The sequence below is a fragment of the Erythrolamprus reginae genome, chromosome 1 (assembly GCF_031021105.1).
Source record: "Erythrolamprus reginae isolate rEryReg1 chromosome 1, rEryReg1.hap1, whole genome shotgun sequence".
NCBI lineage: Eukaryota > Metazoa > Chordata > Lepidosauria > Squamata > Dipsadidae > Erythrolamprus > Erythrolamprus reginae.
This window is the reverse complement of record NC_091950.1, coordinates 319,458,274-319,480,228: the sequence shown is the minus strand read 5'-3', so window position 1 is coordinate 319,480,228 and position 21,955 is coordinate 319,458,274. Positions and strand designations below refer to the sequence as shown.

At 38.7% G+C, this 21,955-nt stretch overlaps 1 protein-coding gene across 4 annotated transcripts in view; it reads right to left on the bottom strand.

The window, feature by feature from the left end:
- ADGB (androglobin) overlaps positions 1 to 21,955 on the bottom strand; it is a 98,439-nt gene that overhangs the window by 66,280 nt on the left and 10,204 nt on the right. For all 4 annotated transcript variants that reach the window (XM_070733677.1, XM_070733674.1, XM_070733676.1 and 1 more), the window contains exons 3-11: positions 17,081 to 17,173; positions 16,443 to 16,514; positions 14,278 to 14,496; positions 13,304 to 13,443; positions 11,932 to 12,018; positions 9,930 to 10,129; positions 5,216 to 5,344; positions 2,773 to 2,867; positions 2,334 to 2,508 (exon numbers count right to left, since the gene is read on the bottom strand). In XM_070733677.1, the coding sequence (XP_070589778.1) occupies positions 2,334 to 2,508; positions 2,773 to 2,867; positions 5,216 to 5,344; positions 9,930 to 10,129; positions 11,932 to 12,018; positions 13,304 to 13,443; positions 14,278 to 14,496; positions 16,443 to 16,514; positions 17,081 to 17,173 (1,210 nt within the window). The remainder of the gene's footprint in view (positions 1 to 2,333; positions 2,509 to 2,772; positions 2,868 to 5,215; positions 5,345 to 9,929; positions 10,130 to 11,931; positions 12,019 to 13,303; positions 13,444 to 14,277; positions 14,497 to 16,442; positions 16,515 to 17,080; positions 17,174 to 21,955) is intronic.

Here is a 21,955-nt window from a genome sequence, read left to right as displayed (position 1 = left end):
GCATAAGTGAAACCTAGATGTCCTGCACAAATTATTGAGGGCTTTAGAGCAGTGATTTTCAACCTTTTTTGAGCCGCGGCACATTTTTTACATTTACTGGGGCACATTGAGGGGGGGGGGCGGCTAAAAAAAGTTTGGACAAAAAAATTCCCTCTCTCTCTTCCTCCCTTCACTCTATTTCTTTCTCCCTCCCTCTTTCTCTCCCTTCCTTCCTTTCTTTCTCTCTCCATCCCTTTCTTTCTCTTCCTTCCTCTTTTTGCTCTCTTTCTCTCTCCCTCCCTACCTCCCTCTGTCTTTCTCTCTCTCTCCTTCACTCCCTCTCTTTCTCTCTCTCTCTTGCTTTCTTTCTCTCTCTTGCTCTCTCTCTTTCTCTCTCTCTTTCTTTCTCTTGTTCTCTTTCTCTCTTGGTCTCTTTCTCTCACACACACTCTTTCTCTCTCTTGCTTTCTCTCTCTCTCTTGCTCTCTCTCTTGCTCTCTCTCTTGCTCTCTCTTTCTCTTGCTCTCTCTTTCTTTCTCTTGCTTTCTTTCTCTTTCTTTCTCTCTCTCTCGCTCTTTCTCTCTCTTGCTTTCTTTCTCTCTCTTGCTCTCTCTCTTGCTCTTTCTCTCTCTTGCTTTCTTTCTCTCTCTTTCTCTCTTTCTTTCTCTTGCTCTCTTTCTCTCTCGCTCTTTCTCTCTCTTGCTTTCTTTCTCTCTTTCTTTCTCTTTCTCTCTTTCTCTCTTGCTCTTTCTCTCTCTTGCTTTCTTTCTCTCTCTTGCTTTCTTTCTCTCTCTTGCTTTCTTTCTCTCTCTTGCTCTCTCTCTTGCTCTCTCTTTCTCTTTCTCTCTCTTTCTTTCTCTTTCTCTCTTTCTCACGCTCTTTCTCTTGCTTTCTTTCTCTTTCTTTCTCTCTCTCTCGCTCTTTCTCTCTCTTGCTTTCTTTCTCTCTCTTTCTCTCTCTCTTTCTCTCTCTTGCTTTCTTTCTCTCTCTTGCTCTCTCTCTCTTTCTCTCTCTCTTTCTTTCTCTTGTTCTCTTTCTCTCTTGGTCTCTTTCTCTCACACACACTCTTTCTCTCTCTTGCTTTCTCTCTCTCTCTTGCTCTCTCTCTTGCTCTCTCTTTCTCTTGCTCTCTCTTTCTTTCTCTTGCTTTCTTTCTCTTTCTTTCTCTCTCTCTCGCTCTTTCTCTCTCTTGCTTTCTTTCTCTCTCTTTCTCTCTCTCTCGCTCTTTCTCTCTCTTGCTTTCTTTCTCTCTCTTTCTCTCTTTCTTTCTCTTGCTCTCTTTCTCTCTCGCTCTTTCTCTCTCTTGCTTTCTTTCTCTCTCTTTCTCTCTTTCTCTCTTTCTTTCTCTTGCTCTCTTTCTCTCTCGCTCTTTCTCTCTCTTGCTTTCTTGCTCTCTCTCTTGCTCTCTCTTTCTCTTTCTCTCTCTTTCTTTCTCTTGCTCTCTTTCTCTCGCACGCTCTTTCTCTTGCTTTCTTTCTCTTTCTTTCTCTCTCTCTCGCTCTTTCTCTCTCTTGCTTTCTTTCTCTCTCTTTCTCTCTCTTTCTCTCTCTTGCTTTCTTTCTCTCTTTCTCTCTTTCTTTCTCTTGCTCTCTTTCTCTCTCGCTCTCTCGCCCTCTGCACAAGCACTTTACTTACCTTAAAATGGGCCACATGGAAACTCCTGGGAGGAGGGGGCATGGCCAGCCGGAAACCAACTGCCCACAGTGCAAGTGCCAGCTGGAGTTGATCTACAGCAATGGCTCCCATATTGGCAGATATGGCTACGCATGCCACCTGTGGCACGCGTGCCATAGGTTCGCTATCACAAATCTACTCCGTGGATAGATAGATGTGAGATCCTCTGACTGAAGTAGAGCTCGTGGAAACAGAACTGAGGATACTGTCCTCCTTGCAACTTTGCATCATCCCTTTTTGAGCTGATGGACTCCATGGTTAGGTAGCTGCTAGAACGCCTAAGGCTGATGTCTCTTGTAGATATTAACCCGCTACTTTTGACATTGAATCCAGAGTAACTCAGGAGTTCATGGCCTCCATGGCAATCATGGCTCTACCCCAAATAACAGAGGGCCCAATACATATGGTGGGGGGATCAGGCATCATATGTTAAATTTCTTTTTTTAGCTCAGGACAATTGATCTGGCTTTGGCGAACATTAAATGAAATATATAGAATGGTTTTAAATCAGTTTTAAATCCCTAAAGCAGCAATCAAAATTCATTTTTCATTTTTACAAACAACCATTTTGATTCTCAAAAGGAAATCTTTGTGAAACATGAGAAAAAAACCCCCCAAATATTATTTATATGGTTTTTTTCTTAATTCGAAATAAAACTCAAAAGGCTGAAATGACAAACCTTGGGGTTCATCTGTCACAATTGTTTCCTTTTTCTGGCGTATAAGTTTCCACCGAGGTATAGGTGGTGGTTTTGGTGAGGCCACTAAGGGACCTGACCTTGTTCGAGTTATCAGTGCAGGATGGCTGTAGATGTGGGAAAGACCATACTGTCGTAATTTTTCAGAAGAGTTAGCCTACAATATGATAAAAGCAGCTGGGTTATATACAAAATACAAATATATATTCACCGGAAACATTTTAATATTGAGTCTGTTATAAGACTTAGTTAGATACCAAATTACCGAGTTTATGTTCTATAGAATATTCTGTGGAACAAGTAAAAATTTGTGCTAAGATTTAAACCTGAAGCAAGGTAACATCTTACTAATATTAACATAATAATAGAATAACAGATTGTGTTAATTTATTCATAACAAGAAAAGTATATAAATTCTTACCATTTTCTCTAATACGAAGATCTTTTTTTCAGGTACATAAAGAGGCATGTAACAAGCATATACCACCATCTGTGGCTGCAATGGTGTTGCAGAACCTATAAAGAACCCATTGATAAAGCTGTAGGTAACGATATGATATGAACTGATAATATTCCATGTTAAACATCATACTATAAATGCAAGAATGGAATTTGAGAAATGGGATAGTTTCAGTTAGGTAAATTCTTCTGAAAAATAGAAACATAGGAGACTGAGGGCAGAAAAAGACCTCATGGTCCATCTAGTCTGCCCTTATACTATTTCCTGTATTTTATCTTACAATGGATATATGTTTATCCCAGGCATGTTTAAATTCAGTTACTGTGGATTTACCAACCACGTCTGCTGGAAGTTTGTTCCAAGGATCTACTACTCTTTCAGTGAAATAATATTTTCTCACCTTGCTTTTGATCTTTCCCCCAACTAACTTCAGATTGTGTCCCCTTGTTCTTGTGTTCACTTTCCTATTAAAAACACTTCCCTCCGGAACCTTATTTAACCCTTTAACATATTTAAATGTTTCAATCATGTCCCCACTTTTCCTTCTGTCCTCCAGACTATACAGATTGAGTTCATGAAGTCTTTCCTGATACGTTTTATGCTTAAGACCTTCCACCATTCTTGTAGCCCGTCTTTGGACCCGTTCAATTTTGTCAATATCTTTTTGTAGGTGAGGTCTCCAGAACTGAACACAGTATTCCAAATGTGGTCTCAACAGCGCTCTATATAAGGGGATCACAATCTCCCTCTTCCTGCTTGTTATACCTCTAGCTATGCAGCCTAGCATCCTACTAGCTTTTCCTACTGCCCAACCACACTGCTCACCCATTTTGAGACTGTCAGAAATCACTACCCCTAAATCCTTCTCTTCTGAAGTTTTTGCTAACACAGAACTGCCAATGCAAAATACCAAAGAAGCTAGTTAAAAATAAGTAGCTTTAAGGTCTAAATAATTTGTTACGGCTTTATATTTAAATTGTTTCTATTTTATTCAAAGAGAGATACAATTAGAAATATCTGAGGTAATCAATTAATACAGCTATCTAAACTCAATACACATACATTATTTAGGCTAATGTAATTATCTAAAATCAACACATATTATTTGGGATTTTAAAAGTAAAATATGTGCATTTCCTGAAATATATACAGCATAAATATTTTTGTTGTTTACTTTTTGTCAAATTTCTATTAAATTATATTTTATGAATAATTGAAAGTTATTGGCTATTTAAAACTCCTAGTACCATTGATTTTCTTCACAATCTTCTAAGCAGATCAAAGGCTGGAGAATAGAGAAAAGTGATGCAAAGAAAATAACAAATAACCAACAACTTTAATCACAGCAAGCAGAGCGAGACCATGCTGGGGAGACAATTTAGCTAAATTGGAGCAAGATTTAATAGAAAATAAATCTGATGGCCTATAGCAGAAGTCTTCAATTTTGGCAACCTTAAGACTTGTGGACTTTAACTCCCACAAGTCCACAAGTCTTAAAGTTGCAAAGTTTGGGGATCCCTGGCCTACAGGATGCCACATGAATCAGCAATTAATTGTATTGACAGTTTTAAAAGTGCGGTGGACCTGCTGCACTTCTGAACACCATGTAAAATGAAATCTGGGTCAGTACTTGATTGTATAATGTTGAAACAAACTGTAAAGTATCTTTCTTCGGCTTTTGACATTCATTTCTCTGATATAATTTTTTGACATGAGGAAAATATTTCAGTTCCTTGTTAATCTTGCTCACTGCTGTGAACCGCCCCGAGTCTGCAGAGAGGGGGCGGCATACAAATGTAATAAATAAAATAAAATTAATTAAATCAATCAATCAATAAATAAATAATCTTGAGCCATTTACAAGAGTTTAGGACAGGAGCAAATCACTGTGCCATTTTTGGGGGGGAAGGCTGGCAGAAACATTTTTGCCCCATAAAATCTCCTAAAATGTGAAACAAAAACAAAAAAACAAAACAAACAAGAAAAAAAGAACCCTTTAATGTTTTAGATTGAGGACAAGAATCAGGTTAGTACTGGCTGATCAATTCTGCAGTGATGTAGAGAAAGCAATGCAGCCCACAGAATCTCACTAATGGCATCACTGTCATGGTTGATAATATGGAGCAAGAGTCTTCATATTATATTATTGTGATACAAACAAATAACTAATAAGTAAATGCATCTAATGGTAGGGTGTCATTATTGCTAAGAAGGAACCAGTAACTAATGCTTTTAACCATCAATATGAGTTAAAATTATGAAAAGTACACTTGTAGAGATTTGGAATTAGAACTCAAATTTCAATTATAAATGCATCTGCTAATTTATCAGCTCATATACTTAATAATCTCAATAAAGCTTTGGTGGCCAATGCATGGATTCCTAAGATTTTTTATAATCTTACCATCAAGAAAAATTTGAAGAGAACTTTGATAATCAGTAGACATTCGTGCAGAATGAGAAGCTGGCTTCAATTTATCCTTTTCACCATCTTTGCTTCTCTTCTTTCCAACTTCTTTCTGATCTGGCTTTTCTAAAAAAAAATATATCAGTACATTAAACAATACTACAGCACTTGATCCCAGATTATAAAGCCAATCTTGTCTCAAGCAATTAACAGTATTGAAGACAATGGCCTTCAATACTGTTGGTTGCCCACTGTCTTCAATTCCTATGGGCATTTTAAATGGGAAACTGGTTTCCAAGTACCTGAAAGGCAGTCATGTGACCATGGAGATATGTGCAGCCATTAGAATCTGTACTTGGATTTGTAAGTAGCTTTTTTGGAGGGGAGGGTCTATCGTAATTTTGAACAGTTGCTAATCAACTGCTTGTTAAATGAGGACTACCTTGCCTAAGACCACAACTTTCTGTTGCTAAGCAAGACAGTTGTTAAGTGAGTTTTGCCCCATTTTATGACCTTTCTTGTTGTTAAGTGAATCACTACAATTGTTAAGTTAATAACACAATTGTTAAGTGAATCCCCATTGACTTTGCAAAGTCAATCCCCATTGAGTTTGCATGTCAGAAGGTCACAAGTCAGTAATCACATGAGCCTGGAACACTGCAACTGTGAGCTGGTTGACCAAATTCCCATGGTGAATGCTACAACAATCAGATGTATGAAAAACGGTCATGCAAGTTTCTGTTTTCAAGTAATTAGAATATTAATAAATCTTTGCTGATAGATTTGTCTATACCCTACCCAAATACATTACATTGGTTCAATTTTACCTTCATTTCTTTCTCTCATTCATTATATCAATGTTATGAGATAATGGTGATGGCAAATCTTTTTTGGTTCGCGTGCCAAAAGTGTGTGTGTATGCGCTAGCATGCATATGTGTGCCCACACTCATTACCTCCCCCCATACATGTGCACCCCTACGCTGCCCCCATGCATGCGCACAACCCTTCGCCCCCAATGAAGCCTGGGACGGTGAAAAAAACAGCCAAATGGGAAAAGCGGAAGTCAATTTTTCTGAACTTCTGGTTTTATCTGGTGGGCTGTTTTTCACACTTCAGGACTTCAGGAAGTTTCTCTAAAGCAGAGGTCTTCAAACTTGGCAATTTTAAGACTTGTGGACTTCAACTCCCACAAGAATTCTGGGAGTTGAAGTCCACAAGTCATAAACTTCCCAAGTTTGAAGACCTCTGCTCTAAAGCCTCTGGAGTGCAAAAAACAACACAAAGGGGAAACCATAAATTTGTTTTTCTGAACTTCCGGTTTGCCCATTGGGCCGTTTTTCACACTCTGAGGCTTCAGAAAGCTTCCCTGAAGCCTCCAGAGTGCAAAAAACAGCACAATGCACAAACCAGAAATCCGTTTTTCCAAACTTCCAGTTTGCCTGTTGGGAGTTTTTTCACATTCCGGGAAGCTTCCCCGAAGTCTTGGGAGGGCGAAATGGCCTTCCCCAAGTCTGAAAATCAATTGGCCAGGGTGCGCATGCATGTTGGAGCTGACATAGGGCAATGCCTCGCATGCCTTCTGATATGGCTCCATGTGCCTCCTGTGGCACATGTGCCGTAGATTCACCATTACTGAGTAAATGAATGAAAGAGAACAATGAAGGAAAAGGTTATATTTCAAGTACCAGGTCCCAACCTTTTAATGTTTTTAAAAATAACAAGTAAAAATATTTTGGAATTAAACAAACAAATTTAAACAAGATCTAAGTATTGCCCACAAGATAATATGCTGCAATGTCCTGCCTGTCGGCGACTACTTCAGCTTCAACCGCAACAACACAAGAGCACACAACAGATTTAAACTTAATATTAAGTGCTCCAAACTTGACTGTAAAAAATATGACTTCAGTAACCGAGTTGTCGAAGCGTGGAACTCATTACTGGATTCCATAGTGTCATCCCCAAACCCCCAACACTTTACCTTTAGATTATCTACGTTTGACCTATTCAGATTCCTAAGAGGTCAGTAAGGGGAGAGTACAAGTGCACTAGAGTGCCTTCTGTCCCCTGTCCTATTACTCTCCTATATCTCCTATACCTTTCTTCTATTCCTATATCTCTTCTTCTATTCTTTCCTTGATAAGTTCTACTGTATTACTATATCTTCTTTTCTATTCTTTCTTAGATATATTTTACTATGAGTATCTCCTCTATAACCTTCATCATGTATTTTTCTGTGTGTGTGTGTGTGTGTGTGTGTGTGTGTGTGTATATATATATATATATATATATATTGTGTCGAGCTGAAGGGATTGGATACTGTAGCTGAAGGGATTGGATACTGTAGCCTAGGGGATACTGTAGCCTAGGGGATAATTCTCTGCCTTACAAGGCAAAGGTTGCAGGTTCAAGTCCCAGTGGGTATGGCTAGCTGATGAGGCCAAAATAAGGCCGAAATAGATCTATCCTAGTCTCCCTTAATTTTCAAATTCAGCAAAAAACATGTGATATATATATGACGGTCTTGGTATATTCGGGTTTCTTCCCGTGTAGGATTTGGAAATTTCTGGCGACGTTTCGACAAGGTCTCACTCGTCATCTTCAGGCTGGTGTTTCTGTCCTTGTTCTCAGGTGAAGATGACGAGTGAGACCTCGTCGAAACGTCGCCAGAAATTTCCAAATCCTACACGGGAAGAAACCCGAATATACCAAGACCGTCATACCTGTACCCGTGAAAATCTACGAATATATATATATATTCGACACAAATTCGACACAAAATGTAACCCTTCCCTGGTACAGAGCTGAAGGGATTGGATACTGTAGCCTAGAGGATAATTCTCTGCCTTACAAGGCAAAGGTTGCAGGTTCTAGTCCCAGTGGGTATGGCTAGCTGATGAGGCCAAAATAAGGCCGAAATAGATCTATCCTAGTCTCCCTTAATTTTCAAATTCAGCTTAAACATGTGACACATATAGATAGAATTGTCGGCTATCAATAAAATTAACTGCCTTGGAAATGGCCCTGGGTTGGGCCGAGAGGCAAAAAAGGAGCTGTGATGTTCCTTCAATATACCAGGGTGATTCGACACAAAATGTAACCCTTCCCTGGTACAGAGCTGAAGGGATTGGATACTGTAGCCTAGAGGATAATTCTCTGCCTTACAAGGCAAAGGTTGCAGGTTCAAGTCCCAGTGGGTATGGCTAGCTGATGAGGCCAAAATAAGGCCGAAATAGATCTATCCTAGTCTCCCTTAATTTTCAAATTCAGCTTAAACATGTGACATGTGTATATATATATATATATATATATATATATATATATATATATATATATATATATATCAAGAATAGTCCTAAAAATGTAATACCAAACACCTCCGAAGTATTGCCTCGTAACTCCACCTCCTCCCTTGGGGAGGGAAAGAGGCAACAGACACGAGTAAAAGCGGTAGATCCCCCTTTAGCCAGCATGAGCAAGCCCACAATTAGGCCTCGTAACTCCACCTCCTCCCTTGGGGAGGGAAAGAGGCAACAGACACGAGTAAGAGCGGTAGATCCCCCTTTAGCCAGCATGAGCAAGCCCACAATTAGGCTTGCCGCAGAGGGGAGGGAAGGGTGTGGCCCTATGACGCGGGCAATGAGCAGACTGAATAATGCTTTATAAAGGTGATTGTGTCCCATGGCATTTTTAATACTCTGACGAAGTTAGCAGCACGCTAACGAAAGCTAAGTGGTTTTATTAAAGTTTCTATGTTCCGGTGATCGAGATGGCTGCTGCCTCATCATTCACACACACACACACACACACACACACACACACACACACACACATATATATATATATATACGCACACACACACACATATACATACACACCCACTAAAACCCTCATTGTGTATTGGACAAAATAAATAAATAAAATTAGAAACAATTGAAGATGATGTACCTGCAAAATCCCTTATTTTTTAAAAATATATCTTCAATCGAAAATGTCACTTCCTGTATTATAAACATTTTTGAAAGAGAACTCTTTATTTATCTGTGGGGATGATAAGCATCATCTACTCTAGGAAAGAACACAGCTGGTATTTTCCATTATCTTTGGACATAAGTATATGCATATGCTTAAGTAGATAGAAACAAGAATGTGCTATAATAGCTTCTGACAGAAAAGAGGCTATAAATGCCCCAAATGTTTGTTTTATGTCTCTTTTTGTGTTGTGTGTATTTTATTTTAAAAATATTTTTAAAAAAAATAAAAAAGAAGCAAGAATGAGCTAATTTTTTTTTTCCTCCAGAGCTAAATGTATGCATTATACTATTAGCAAAATATTATATTGCTGCTCTTAAATGAAATAGAAAATAATAGTGCAATACAAAAGGACAGGAAGGCAAAAGCTAGGATGGCAAACAATAAAAATGAGATTTTTGGGGCAACCATAGTTTAGATAACGTTTTGGGCAAATTAATTGAAAGGCTGGCATATGTATAACCTGCTGGCATTTTGGAAAATATTGATTATCCTAAGCTTTTCCAATTTAGATTATAATTAGGTACAGAATTGTGCTACGGTAATCCTGGAGAATGACTTGTGGGAAAGATGAGTGTATTTCTGTTTTACCTATTTTATCTCTTGGCAACATAACTTTGTTATACTTCTGATACGCTTTCATTGTGTGTCTGATGGGGTTGACAATTTAAACATACCTTTCCCAGCTTTCTCGGCTTTTTCTGGTTTTTCTTGTTGCTTAACGATAGGCAAACTTTCGTTTTTAATGTCAGATGCTTTCAAATCCTTTTTTGTATCTTGAAGTGATTGTTTGGAGTCAGGAACTGACTCTTCTGGTAACTTAAATTCTGGTACAATATCTCTTATGAATTCCCAAATTTTATCCAAATATCCAGATCTTTAAAAGTAATAAATACAAAATATATTTGAAATAATGCCTATTGTTAATTCTACTACAAATATATGGTACACGTGGTAGCTTGATCTTTTTGATCTTGGGGAATCTAATAACCTGTTTTTAAATACCGGAAATAGAAAAGCTAAAAATGTAGCTGAAAATTAATAAAATGATCAAATGAGACTAAAATTCAGACATATGTAAAATGAACAATACATACAATATAGTCTCGAGCTATAAATTAATTTCAAATTGATTCAATTTACCATCATTTAACATATAAAATAAAATGTGCAGAAATATATATATTTTAATTTTTTAAAATTGAATATTATATAAATAGCAATAGTGCTAGCTTTACATTATATTCCAGAGAAGAAAAACATTGTGGAGGACTGGAATCCAGTTAGTCATGCTCAGAATAATTTTACAACAATAGTTATTCTCTTTTAGAAACTTACAATACATTTTTAAAAATATGAGGAACGTATATTAAAAATATGGACATACTGGATAGATAGATAGATAGATAGATAGATAGATAGATAGATAGATAGATAGACAGACAGACAGACAGATAGATAGGCAGATAGATAGCTAGAGATAGCTAGATAGAGATATATGAAGGTCTTGGCATATTCGGGTTTCTTCCCATGTAAATTTCAGAGGTTTCTGGAAGGAAGAAAGGACATATATATATGGCCTCCATCCCTCCCTCCTTTTATATAGTCACACATCTGCCATGTAACTGAAGTTGGTTAACAAGTATTAAAAACTTACAATATGAAAATAAGATAAAATAAAAGAATAAAACACACTGTCCTAGGCATAAAACACAAAATGTATAATTACAATTATAATTACAATATAATTGCAATGGACTCATATTCCTGGAACAGCACCAGTTTTTATGGCCTTCTAAAGTTTCACAGTGTCAAGATCCTCTGATTCTTGGGAAAGGGCATGGTTCCTAAGGACAGCTGCTGCAACAAAGTGTTCTGACACAGCTGCACAAGGAACACAACACAAACAACATCCAAACAAACTTTGTTTTAATATTAACAAACTACTAACTATCTGTCTTGGCAGTCGTTCTAAAGTCAATGAAATGATAAATCAGTCTTTTCAGAACAACAGCTGTTAATTAACTGTTGGCAATAGTCCAAACAAAAAATTAAAAAAATTCTTACTGTTGTTGGCAAAATGCCCAGGAACAATTTGCAGGAAAGTTGATGTCTTTCAAACAGGAGCCAAACAAGAGTTTTGTAGTCAGAGACAAAGTTGTTTGCTGCAATTGGTTAGTCTTTTTCTCACTTAAATAAACTAGGGCCGAGGTAGGCAAAGTTGGCTCTTCTATGACTTGTGGACTTTAATTCCCAGAATTCCAGAGCCCATCATGCCAATTATCCCCAAGCCTTACTCCTGAGTAGTCCTCCTCAGAAGCCATTCGGCCTTTTAGCATCTCTGCATGCATGTGCGCATTGAGGACAGGCTCCTTCTCTTATTCTTCTGCACTCATTGCAGCCTCTGGAGGTTCTAAAGGCCCTGGCTGAATCCCTGCCTCTGGCACCAAATCTTCTCCAGCCTCTTCATTGTCTGACTCTGGTGCCAGCTGCACAGGCTGTTGGCGGGCCACAACAGAAAGCATGCCTCCTGACTCCTATAAAATGATACTACCAGCTCTCTCAAAACTTGTGATATCATGGTATTTTTACGCAAAGGCCCAATGATCCAAGTACAAAATAACTATAGACAGCACATGCAATAATTAAAAAGTATATATTAGAAAAAGTAGAACTTACTGAAGAGGAATAATTTCTGGTATCCATCCAGTAAGTGCATGCAGAACTGTAAATTCTCCTAGTTCTCTTTTTCCAATCTCATTTATACTATGAAAAAATAAAAATAAAAATATGACTGTAAACATATGAATATTATATTCTATCTGTATCACATCATGTTCTGTGACAAGTTCAATTTTCCATGTTTCATTGCAAACTTTAGCCCCAGAAAATTTACAACCAACAAAAATTTATTTTTTGCATACTGTACTTATATAAAGTTAAATATCTAGGCTAAATATTCTAACATATCACACATCAACAATGCTGAACTCTTCAGATTTGCATAGGTCTAAATAATTCAGAACAGAAAAAAGACTGAGGAACTACAAATTTAAAATTAAAGATTAAAATTAAATCTTAGCATATGGATACGTTGCAAAAAAAAAATCATCTGGGAGATGACCTAATCATCATTTCTAGCAAGACAACAAATTGTTTTGGGCATATAAGTTGTGCTTTTAAAAACGCATGTAAATAAATATGCTAGTACCGTATGTAAAATATATTTTTGCAAAGTAAGCATACATGCCACCACCCTGACAATGTGGAATCTAAATATTGCTGCTGTAACAGATATTTTTCATTGGAGCCTATTACATTTGTATGGATCCTACTTGTTTACATGGTTGTTATGCAACTATAGTTCCTAGCATAATTTGGGTTATACAGATATAATCGTAACTTGCACTAGCATTGTTTTAGTACTTTTAGAAGGTTTGAAATTTAAACTGCAACTGTATCTACATAAACAGAATGAAATTTTCTACTTCTTTATCATCCTATGCATTGCAAAAAAACTTACTACCTCGATGGTAATTTACTACCTTATTGGTAATTCACTCTGCAAGATGTGCAAAATACTAGAACCAATGGGTACTATGAAAACCACATGATTTACCACGCGATCTGCTATTTCGGCTGGAAGAAATAGTGAGCCACGAGGCACCTGACATATGCATCACTTTCTGCCTTGCATCTCAATTACTGGGAGAAAGACAAGCACTGGGAGAAAACTTGTGCTTGAAAACGTATTGAATACCAAATGCAACAAGTTTTGAAACAGTAGAGTGGCAAAGAATGACTGTACTAGAATTTGAAGGGTGCTCCAAATATGCTTGAATGATAGAATAGAAAATTTGAAGAGTTCCCCATAGACTTTGATGTTTTTATACAGTAATACTAAAATATATTGCCTTCCACTGAAGCTGGGAAGATTCCAGGGCTTAACAAAAGGTTCAAGAAGACAATTAGTTGATTAATTCAGAAGAAAGAAGCATCTGTATTAGGTTCTGGCTTCTTCTTTTTTTAATCTCAAAACAGGAAAACATACTCATTGTTTGCTAATTTAATGATGGCTTTGGATAATATCAGTGGCCAAAGTTCAACTTCACATGTTGTGGTGGGAAGCAGCATGATATTGTCTTCGCTGAAAGGTATGCTGTCATCTATGATGATCTTTCTCCAACATCCCTAGAAAAAAGGATATCAAGCATTATGGGGTAGTAATAACAAATTGATTCATTATAAAAATCAGTGTGACCTTCTCAAAAGTTGACACTCATTTATAATTTCACTAAACAGAAAGAACAATATGAAAATTTAGTGAAATCCATGTATAGTACAGCTAGTAATTTTAAAAAATCATCTGTAGGAGAGTACTGGTGAGCTATCCTCAACTGGCCACATTTTTATATCTTTTATCAGGACAAAAACATGTTTTTATGTTTTTATATATTACTAGAGCACATTCTCATTAGAAACCATAACAAACAAATAAGAGGTGGGTTCCACCTAGTTCGGACCAGTTTGCCTGAACCAGTAGCAAACCGCTGGTGATATCATGGGGTCAGCCCTCTTGGTGCTGGTCCATGGATGCCACCATCTTTTTTAAAAAAAATGGGGGGAATTTTTAATGATTTTTTTGCACTGCACATGCACGCAAAGCACATGCATCCCCAAGTGGCACGGAATGCAATGCAATGCAATGCAAATTCATCTGTGCAGGAGGAAGCAAATAGGTGGGGAGGTAAGTTAGAACCTACCCCTGAAACAAAGAGGTTGCCATCATTTTTATGACACTCAAATAACACATCCTAGATCTGAATGAATGAAATATTCTCATTGAATACTTTGCTCTGTACAAAGTTGAATGTGCTGACAACAAAATGAAATTGATTGTCAATCAGTGTTGCTCCCTAAGTGGACAGTTTGATTTCACAGAAGTTTGATTTACTTGGAGTTATATTCTGTTGTTCCCTTTATTTTTTTGAGCAGTATATAATAAACAGATAGATGATCACTTACCATCCAGAAGAGTTTTACCACATATTTTCCATAGCTATTATACAATGGCATATGACCTTTGATTGCCTTGCATAAGGAGTAGATATGTTCCCATGGCTTCCACAATACTGGAGGTACTGGAGGTACTTCATTAGCATTTGTTTTAGCTTCAATATTTAAAGCAGCTGTATTGTGCAACTTCCAAACTGCATATATTTCACTTATTATCCATCTCATCAACTGAAGCCAGATGTGGAGAGTATATAGAGGAAATAAGAGAAGTTAGCTGAGGTCTGGCATTCAAATTCTTTCCATGAATAAATGAAAGCGGAGTAACCATTCTGATACATTCTATAGGTTTCTACCCCATAGGTATATAGTTTCTCCACCGTATCAAGACTACATAGATACAGTATACGTATCTACACTTTATCTATGCTACACGTCCCCTTCACGACCTATTTTCCTTGTTACCGTCTGGGAGGAGGCTTCATGGTACCCAAAGCAGAACATCTAGATTCAGTCACAGTTTTGTTCCATATATCATAAACCTTGTGAACTCTGAAGCTTCCTCTTTCCTCTATGTGTTCAAAATGGACAGTGATTAATACATATATGTATACGTGTATGTGTGTATTGGTTTTCTGTTAAATTTTTGTTGTTTTCTTCTTTTTCACTTATCAGCAAATGTATTTCACACACACACACACATGTATATTTAATTTATTTGACTTCTATGCTGCCCAATCCCGTAGGACTCAGGGTGGCTATACATATGTATATGTATACGTATGCATGTATATAGGAATGTATATGTCTGTTATAAATGTGTATGGGAAGATAAATATACTTTCTTTTGGAAGCAGGCAACCGAATGGTTACGCCACAATAAAAAAATGACAATAAAGGTTATCTTATCTATCTTATATTCCTGCAATACGGGTGATCTGGAGAGCTGCGTAAAGCTATGTGTCTAAACTCAAATGTTGGAATCCCACAGAAAAGTGGCCCTGAGAGGGAAAAATATACAGGGTTCTACCTACCCCTTAATCTGATACCTAAATTTGGGAGATAGCAACAAATGAAAATACAATCCTGGAATTTGTTAATCAACTATTTAAACAAATCAAAGTTATCTAATTTTGGACACTAATGAAAATTGTAATTTCCTTAAAATAAATGTTGATAATCCCTATATGGAAGAGGAGATACTATAACTCATACAGACTGAATGAAAACCATAAATTTAAATATAATGTTCAGTGAGTTTCATAACAAGCAGCTCTGATATATAGTATAAAGTGTTTAGATAATGATAATCATTTCTAGTTCTTGTTAAGGTTACCTCAATAGAAATTATACCATACATTTTCAATTTCACGGTGAAGTATTGATGTTAAGAGATGTTTGTGAGTGGTAGTTACACATAAATACGTACATTTTCTTCTTTATGACTGTAGTTTTAAATGAGTTGTGCTTATATTATAATTAAGTTGTCAGATGTGGATTACAGATATAGCATAAGAAACAAAATCTACTGACTAATTTGGTTTTTATCCAAACATCCAGAGTAGGTAGATTTGACTATTTTTGGTTATGTCATTTCCATATGTCTTATGCAGAGTCTGATTTGCTCTATTATTTGGCCAATATTTTTGAAATTTAGAAAGAATTCTATGTATATGAATGAAATTTCTATCTGCAAAAGCCTGCAAATCTATGAATCCAATAGTTTGTTTAAAAATGTGAAATGAACAAAAAGCTAGAACATCCCTATTCTAAACCCTGGTTTTAATTTTCTAATGAAAACATAATATTTTAACTAAATAGCTGATTTCAATTTATACTAAGTAAATTCAAATGTGCAATTTATACTAAGTATGCCATCACACACAATTAATGAAAGATGCCCAATTGGGGAGATGGGAAGCGTTTAAACTAAATAAATAAACAAATGCTCATTTATACTATTTTCAAGTAATGAGCCAGTATTTTGCTGTCTGATATGGGGTCTAATCCCATCTTTATCTCTCTCTGCATTGTGGCACTTTAATAAATCAGTTCACTGTGTCACATTACAGGTTTTGATACTTCTTGTTTTTTCAGATCAAAAGTCACTTTTATACTTTTATAACAACAAATTATTCAATGTATATTATTTCTTATAAAGGATGATTATTCCATACCTCACTGCCCATTAAATGTTCATTTGGTGAAAAAATATCAAACCAATTTTCATTTTTTACTACTACAGGAACCTAAAAGTAATAAGAAATGTAATTATTCTATTATACATAAATTGTTAATATTACAATGAAAATCCATGTTTCTTGGCTCAAAGTTATATATCAAAGTGTATCTCAAAAGACTTGTACACTGATTAAGAAATTTTGTTGAACAATGTATGTTGGCATTAAATCAGGCTTCCAGAATATTGTTAATATGAACGACCAAAAACATATGAAAGGATAATAATGCCTTCCATGGTTACATATTCTGTTTTTCTTCTTCTTCATATATTTCAGAAAAACCCGAAAACCCTTCAAAATCTCTGAACAAGGATAATCATGGAACAACAATAAAAATTGTTGGATGAAAAGAAATTCCAAAGTCTTGAAATCTATTTTTCAAAATTCTGGAGCTCAATACAAGCTTTTAAATTATAAGAAATCCATTTCACATTTCTAATAATAATTGGTTTTACAATAAAGGATAGTACTCCAATCCTTTTTTGCATATTATTGTGGATTATCCAAGTTAAAAAATCAAATTTTAAAAAAAATCAATTTTTAAAATAGATAACCAGAAATTAGATGCATCTTACCTTATTGGCTAAAATTTCTTGAGGCCTTTTCCAAATATTCACTTTCATTGAAGAAGGAAGTTCGAGTTTTCCTTCTGGATCTTCAAAGACATGCTATGTGCAACATTAATTAACAGTAAAATTAGCTGAATTCTTATTTAGTCATATCTAGACCACACTAACTGAATTTAGTGGAACTTTGATGTTATTCGTTCAGTCGAGTCTGACTGTTAATTTAATGAATTGATCTGAGTTAATCTAAGTATTATTATATTTAAAGCAAATTCTAATAGCTGACTCTGATGCAGAATTGGTAAAATTTCTATGACTCTGAGTAATGTAAGTAATGTCACCAGAAGAAATAGACCCTACATTTTGTATCTACAGTGATCCCCCGATCATTGCGAGGGTTCCGTTCCAGGACCCCTCGCAATGATCGGTTTTTTGCGAAGTAGCGATGCGGAAGTAAAAACCGCGCGCATGCGCAGATGGTGTTTTTACTTCCGCTCGCCGCCCGCCCGAGCAGATCAGTTGCGAGATCCGGGTTTCCCCTTTCCGTGTGATCACAGCATGCGTTGCCTGCGGTGCGCTGCTCCCGGCTGGGCTTCCCCGGCCGCCTGGCGCTGTGATCTTCCGATCGCAGCGCCAGGAGGCCAGGGAAGCCAAGGGAAGATCGCCAAGGAAAACGCCCAGCCCAGCCCCCCCGGAGGCGTTTTCCTGGAAGGAGTGCCACCCACCACCGAGCTTTTCGTAATGTTTCAATTTTCTTCACTTCCCCCCAACATTCCCCGCCTTGCCTCGCTTGACTGGCCGGAGGACTTGACATTCACCGCCTCCCGTGCGGGTGAACGGGCGTGCGGCAAACGGCGGGCGGGTGAACGGGCGTGCGGCAAACGGCGTGCGTGCGGGTGAACCGCGCCTCTCCTCAGGCCAAGGCGCTTGCGTGAAATGTGCCATTGCCGGCCATCCAGCTCTTGGGAACCAACCACCCGGTTTCGGTTGTTAAACCGAGGACGCGGAGACGGAGGGGGAAGACACCTCCTGAGGGGGACCGTCGCCTTCGACCCGCGCGTTGCAAAAAAAGAATAAGAAGCGCGACGTCATTTTAGCTGGTGCGCGCACCTGGGCTCGCAGCGCCGATCCCGCTCCCTGCTTTTTTTTATCGGGCCCAAAAGCAGAAGGGAGACGGCATACCCGGCGGGCGGGCGGGTCGTTGAGCCTCTCCCTCCCGCCGACGATGACTTCACCCTCCGCCAGCCGCAGCCCCGATTGCGGTTGCCTTCTGCCCCTGAGGCGGACTGATGCCCAAAGCGCGTGGTCCCGGCTGCCTCCGCGGAGTCCGCGCTTGGTAAGGACAGGGCCGGTCCGCGGACTGACGGAGGGACTTCGTCCCGGCGGGTTGGTGGGTGGCTGGGTGGAGCGGAGCGCCTATAGGGCGCCCTAGCCTGGACGGCGAAGGAGGCCTCCCGCCGCTCTGCCCAATCGCAAAGCTGAAGGAGGCACGGGAGGCGGTGAATGTCATGTCCTCCAGCCAGTCAAGCGAGGCAAGGCGGGGAATGTTGGGGGGGAGTGAAGAAAATTGAAACATTACGAAAAGCTCGGTGGTGGATGGCACTCCTTCCAGGAAAATGCCTTCGGGGGGGCTGGGCGTTTTCCTTGGCGATCTTTCCTTGGCTTCCCTGGCCGCTTCCCCGGCCGCTTCCCTGGCCGCCTGGCGCTGTGATCTTCCGATCGCAGCGCCAGGCGGCCAGGGAAGCGGCCAGGGAAGCCAAGGGAAGATCGCCAAGGAAAACGCCCAGCCCAGCCCCCCCGTCAAAGGCGAACTTCCGCGTTTGGCTTCGGGACCAAGTTGGGAAGCCGCGCGGCTGTTTTAAAAGGTCGCCGCCAGCATGGGGGGCTTGCCAGCAGCCCCCCAACCCCCAACCCGGGTTTGGGGGGCTGCTAGGAAGCCTCCCATGCCGGCGGCGACCTTTTAAAACAGCCACGCGGCTTCCCAACTGAGTCCCGAAGCCAAACATCAAAGGCGAACTCAGGACTCAGTTGGGAAGCGGCGCTGGGGTCTTACCGGCTGCCCACGCAAAGGGGAAACCCCGGCTCCACGCTGATGCCCGCTCGCCCTCCCGCCAGCAAGAGGGGGAAGACCCAGGGAAGCCGCCCAGCAGCTGATCTGCCCGGCGCCATCTACGCATGCGTGGCCATAAAAAAAAGGGCGCGCATGCGCAGATGGTGTTTTGACTTCCGGGTTGAAAAATCGCGATTTAGCCCGTTCGCAATGATCGGGAGCGCGATACCCGGGGGATCACTGTATTTCCTTTTGGCCTGTAGGTGGGAGTTTAAAATAAAGTGTAAAAACTATTCTGTATATTGACTCTGTGGAATAGTTTTTCCTAATTATGCCACTCCATTTTGAGATTTATTTGCTGAATGGTGATATGATTATTTTTTATAACCATGTCTAATATATCATAACAACTACAGGTTTTAAGTAGAGAATACCTTTGAGGTCCATGGCAAGCATACATGCATAGATACTACAGTATTTACTCTATCTACACTTTGGGCAGGTTGTTAGGAGACAAAACAGCTTCTTCACCATCTAGCAGTCCTCTGCCATCATTCTCATTTTTAATAACAGGATACCCAGAATAATAATTTTAAGTTGTTCGTGCATTGTTTCCTTCATATGTTACTATGAAGATTCTTATTTTATATGTAAGTAATTCTCAAAAACTCAAGAATATAAACTGTTTAATACAGTCTAAATAAAGCAGTTCTTTTAAAAAATGTATTATTAATATTACAGTAAAATGAGCAGAGTAATTGAAAAACACAGAGATAAATTCTACGTATGATCCAACTAAATTCAAAATTGCAACATTTCTATTAACAAAGTTTTGAGGAGTCTCTACCCCCCTTTTTTGGGGGGTTAGGCACATATTTCACATGGAATAGAACCCAATCTGGAGTAATGCTGAATATATATGGCTCTGTCACTCATATGAAAAATCAAAGCAAATGTCCAGTTGGCATTAGGAAGATAATGAATTTTTTTTGCATGGTGTAAAATTCCTCACATTTTTTCCTGCTGTAGACTTGATAGTGGGGAGTGCAAATCATTTCTGACTGTTCTGTTTCAGAAGCAAAGAAAGCTGAGAGATAAGTCTCCATTGAGGACCTACATTGTACTGCTGACTATGACTTTGTATATGATAATAAGAGCTATCTTTGGAAACTGGATTTTAGTGCTTACTGATTTTATTTTAATACAAAGCACAAACAACAATTTTTAATTATAGTCTAGAGATAATCTAAATAATGAGAAGTCGACTTCTGAAACTTTAAATCTTAATTTTATTGTAGAGGGTCTACACTTTGGTAATACTGTTTGATTTTCCTCATATCTAAATTTTGCTGAAGAGTGTTTCTCACCATTATCACTTGACAACTCTCTATTGCAAGGGAAGCAATTGACAGAGAAAATTCAAGGTTGCAACTCCACCAGTCTAGCAAGTGTGAAAAAACTCAACTACAATGCTAAAAAAGGCAATTGAGATTCAAAAGGAGCATTCTGTTATTCTTCACTCAGTGTTTGATCACTTAGAGAACAAAAAGATGCCCCTGATCAAATTCCAAATTATCTCCTCAAATCCTAGGAACAGATTCAGGTCTGCTTGTCAATACTATGACACACTGCAACTATTGTGGCATTCAAAATACACAACCAATGAAATAATGGTCATGAAATAAACATAGGCAAAGGTCCACATCACATTGGTAGAGTCGAGTTACTGTTGTCAACCATACACAACCAATGAAATAATGGTCATGAAATAAACATAGGCAAAGGTCCACATCACATTGGTAGAGTCGAGTTACTGTTATCAACTGACATACAAGCTTACAAGCTTCTCCCCATCTCTTGGAATTGTCAAATTGAAAATAAAAGGCAGAAACATCATTCCCCAATGATGCGCTCTCCCCCATCACTTCTGATGAAACTGAATATTTTTATAACTCAAACACCAGCTAGCTCAACTAGTCAGCAAACAGATCATTGGTGATTTAAGCACTTTGATTCCAGCACTGCACACAGTAATTACAATATCAAAGTGTTCTGTCGGGCTCTCTGGTAGAATCCTCCCCAAAATTCACAGGTACAAATTTCAGACACACACACGTTTGAAAATTCAAAACAATGTTTTTTATAATGAAAATTCACTTAAACCAAGCCCTCTTTTGGTATAGCCAAGAGCACTTCTCTCCAAACAAACTGGTAATTTATACAAGTCCCTTATCAGTTCTGTGATACTTAGCTTGCAGCTGTGAGGCAATTCACAGTCCTTCTTCTTTCACAAAGTGAAACACACTTTGCTCTGGTTTAGTTTTAAAGCGGGGAAAAATCAGCACACAAAAAGTCAAAGTCAGTAAAGCAGTCACGAAACACAACGATCAGATAATCCTCCACAATGGCCAAACCCACAGGCTGCTATTTATAGCAGCCTCACTAATTACCACAGCCCCACCCAACCACAGGTGGCCTCATTTTCTTTGATAATAATCTCTCAGTTGTTGTTGCTTATGCATCGCTCTCCGCATGCCTGGCTGTATCATTAACTCTTGTTCTGAATCCAAGGAGGACCTACTTAATTGATCTCCTTCTGAGCTGTCTGCCACACTCTCCTCCTCCCTGTCACTCAAGTCTTCTTGGTCAGAGGAGCCTTCATCAGCAGATTCCACTGGGGACAAAACAGGCCTGCAGCATGTGGATGTCTCCCCCACATCCACAGTCCTTGGGGCAGGAGCAGGGCCAGAGCTAACCACAACACAAAGTAAACATGGTAACATTTCACACACACACACACACACACTTCTTCTCATGTATCACATATGACAGTG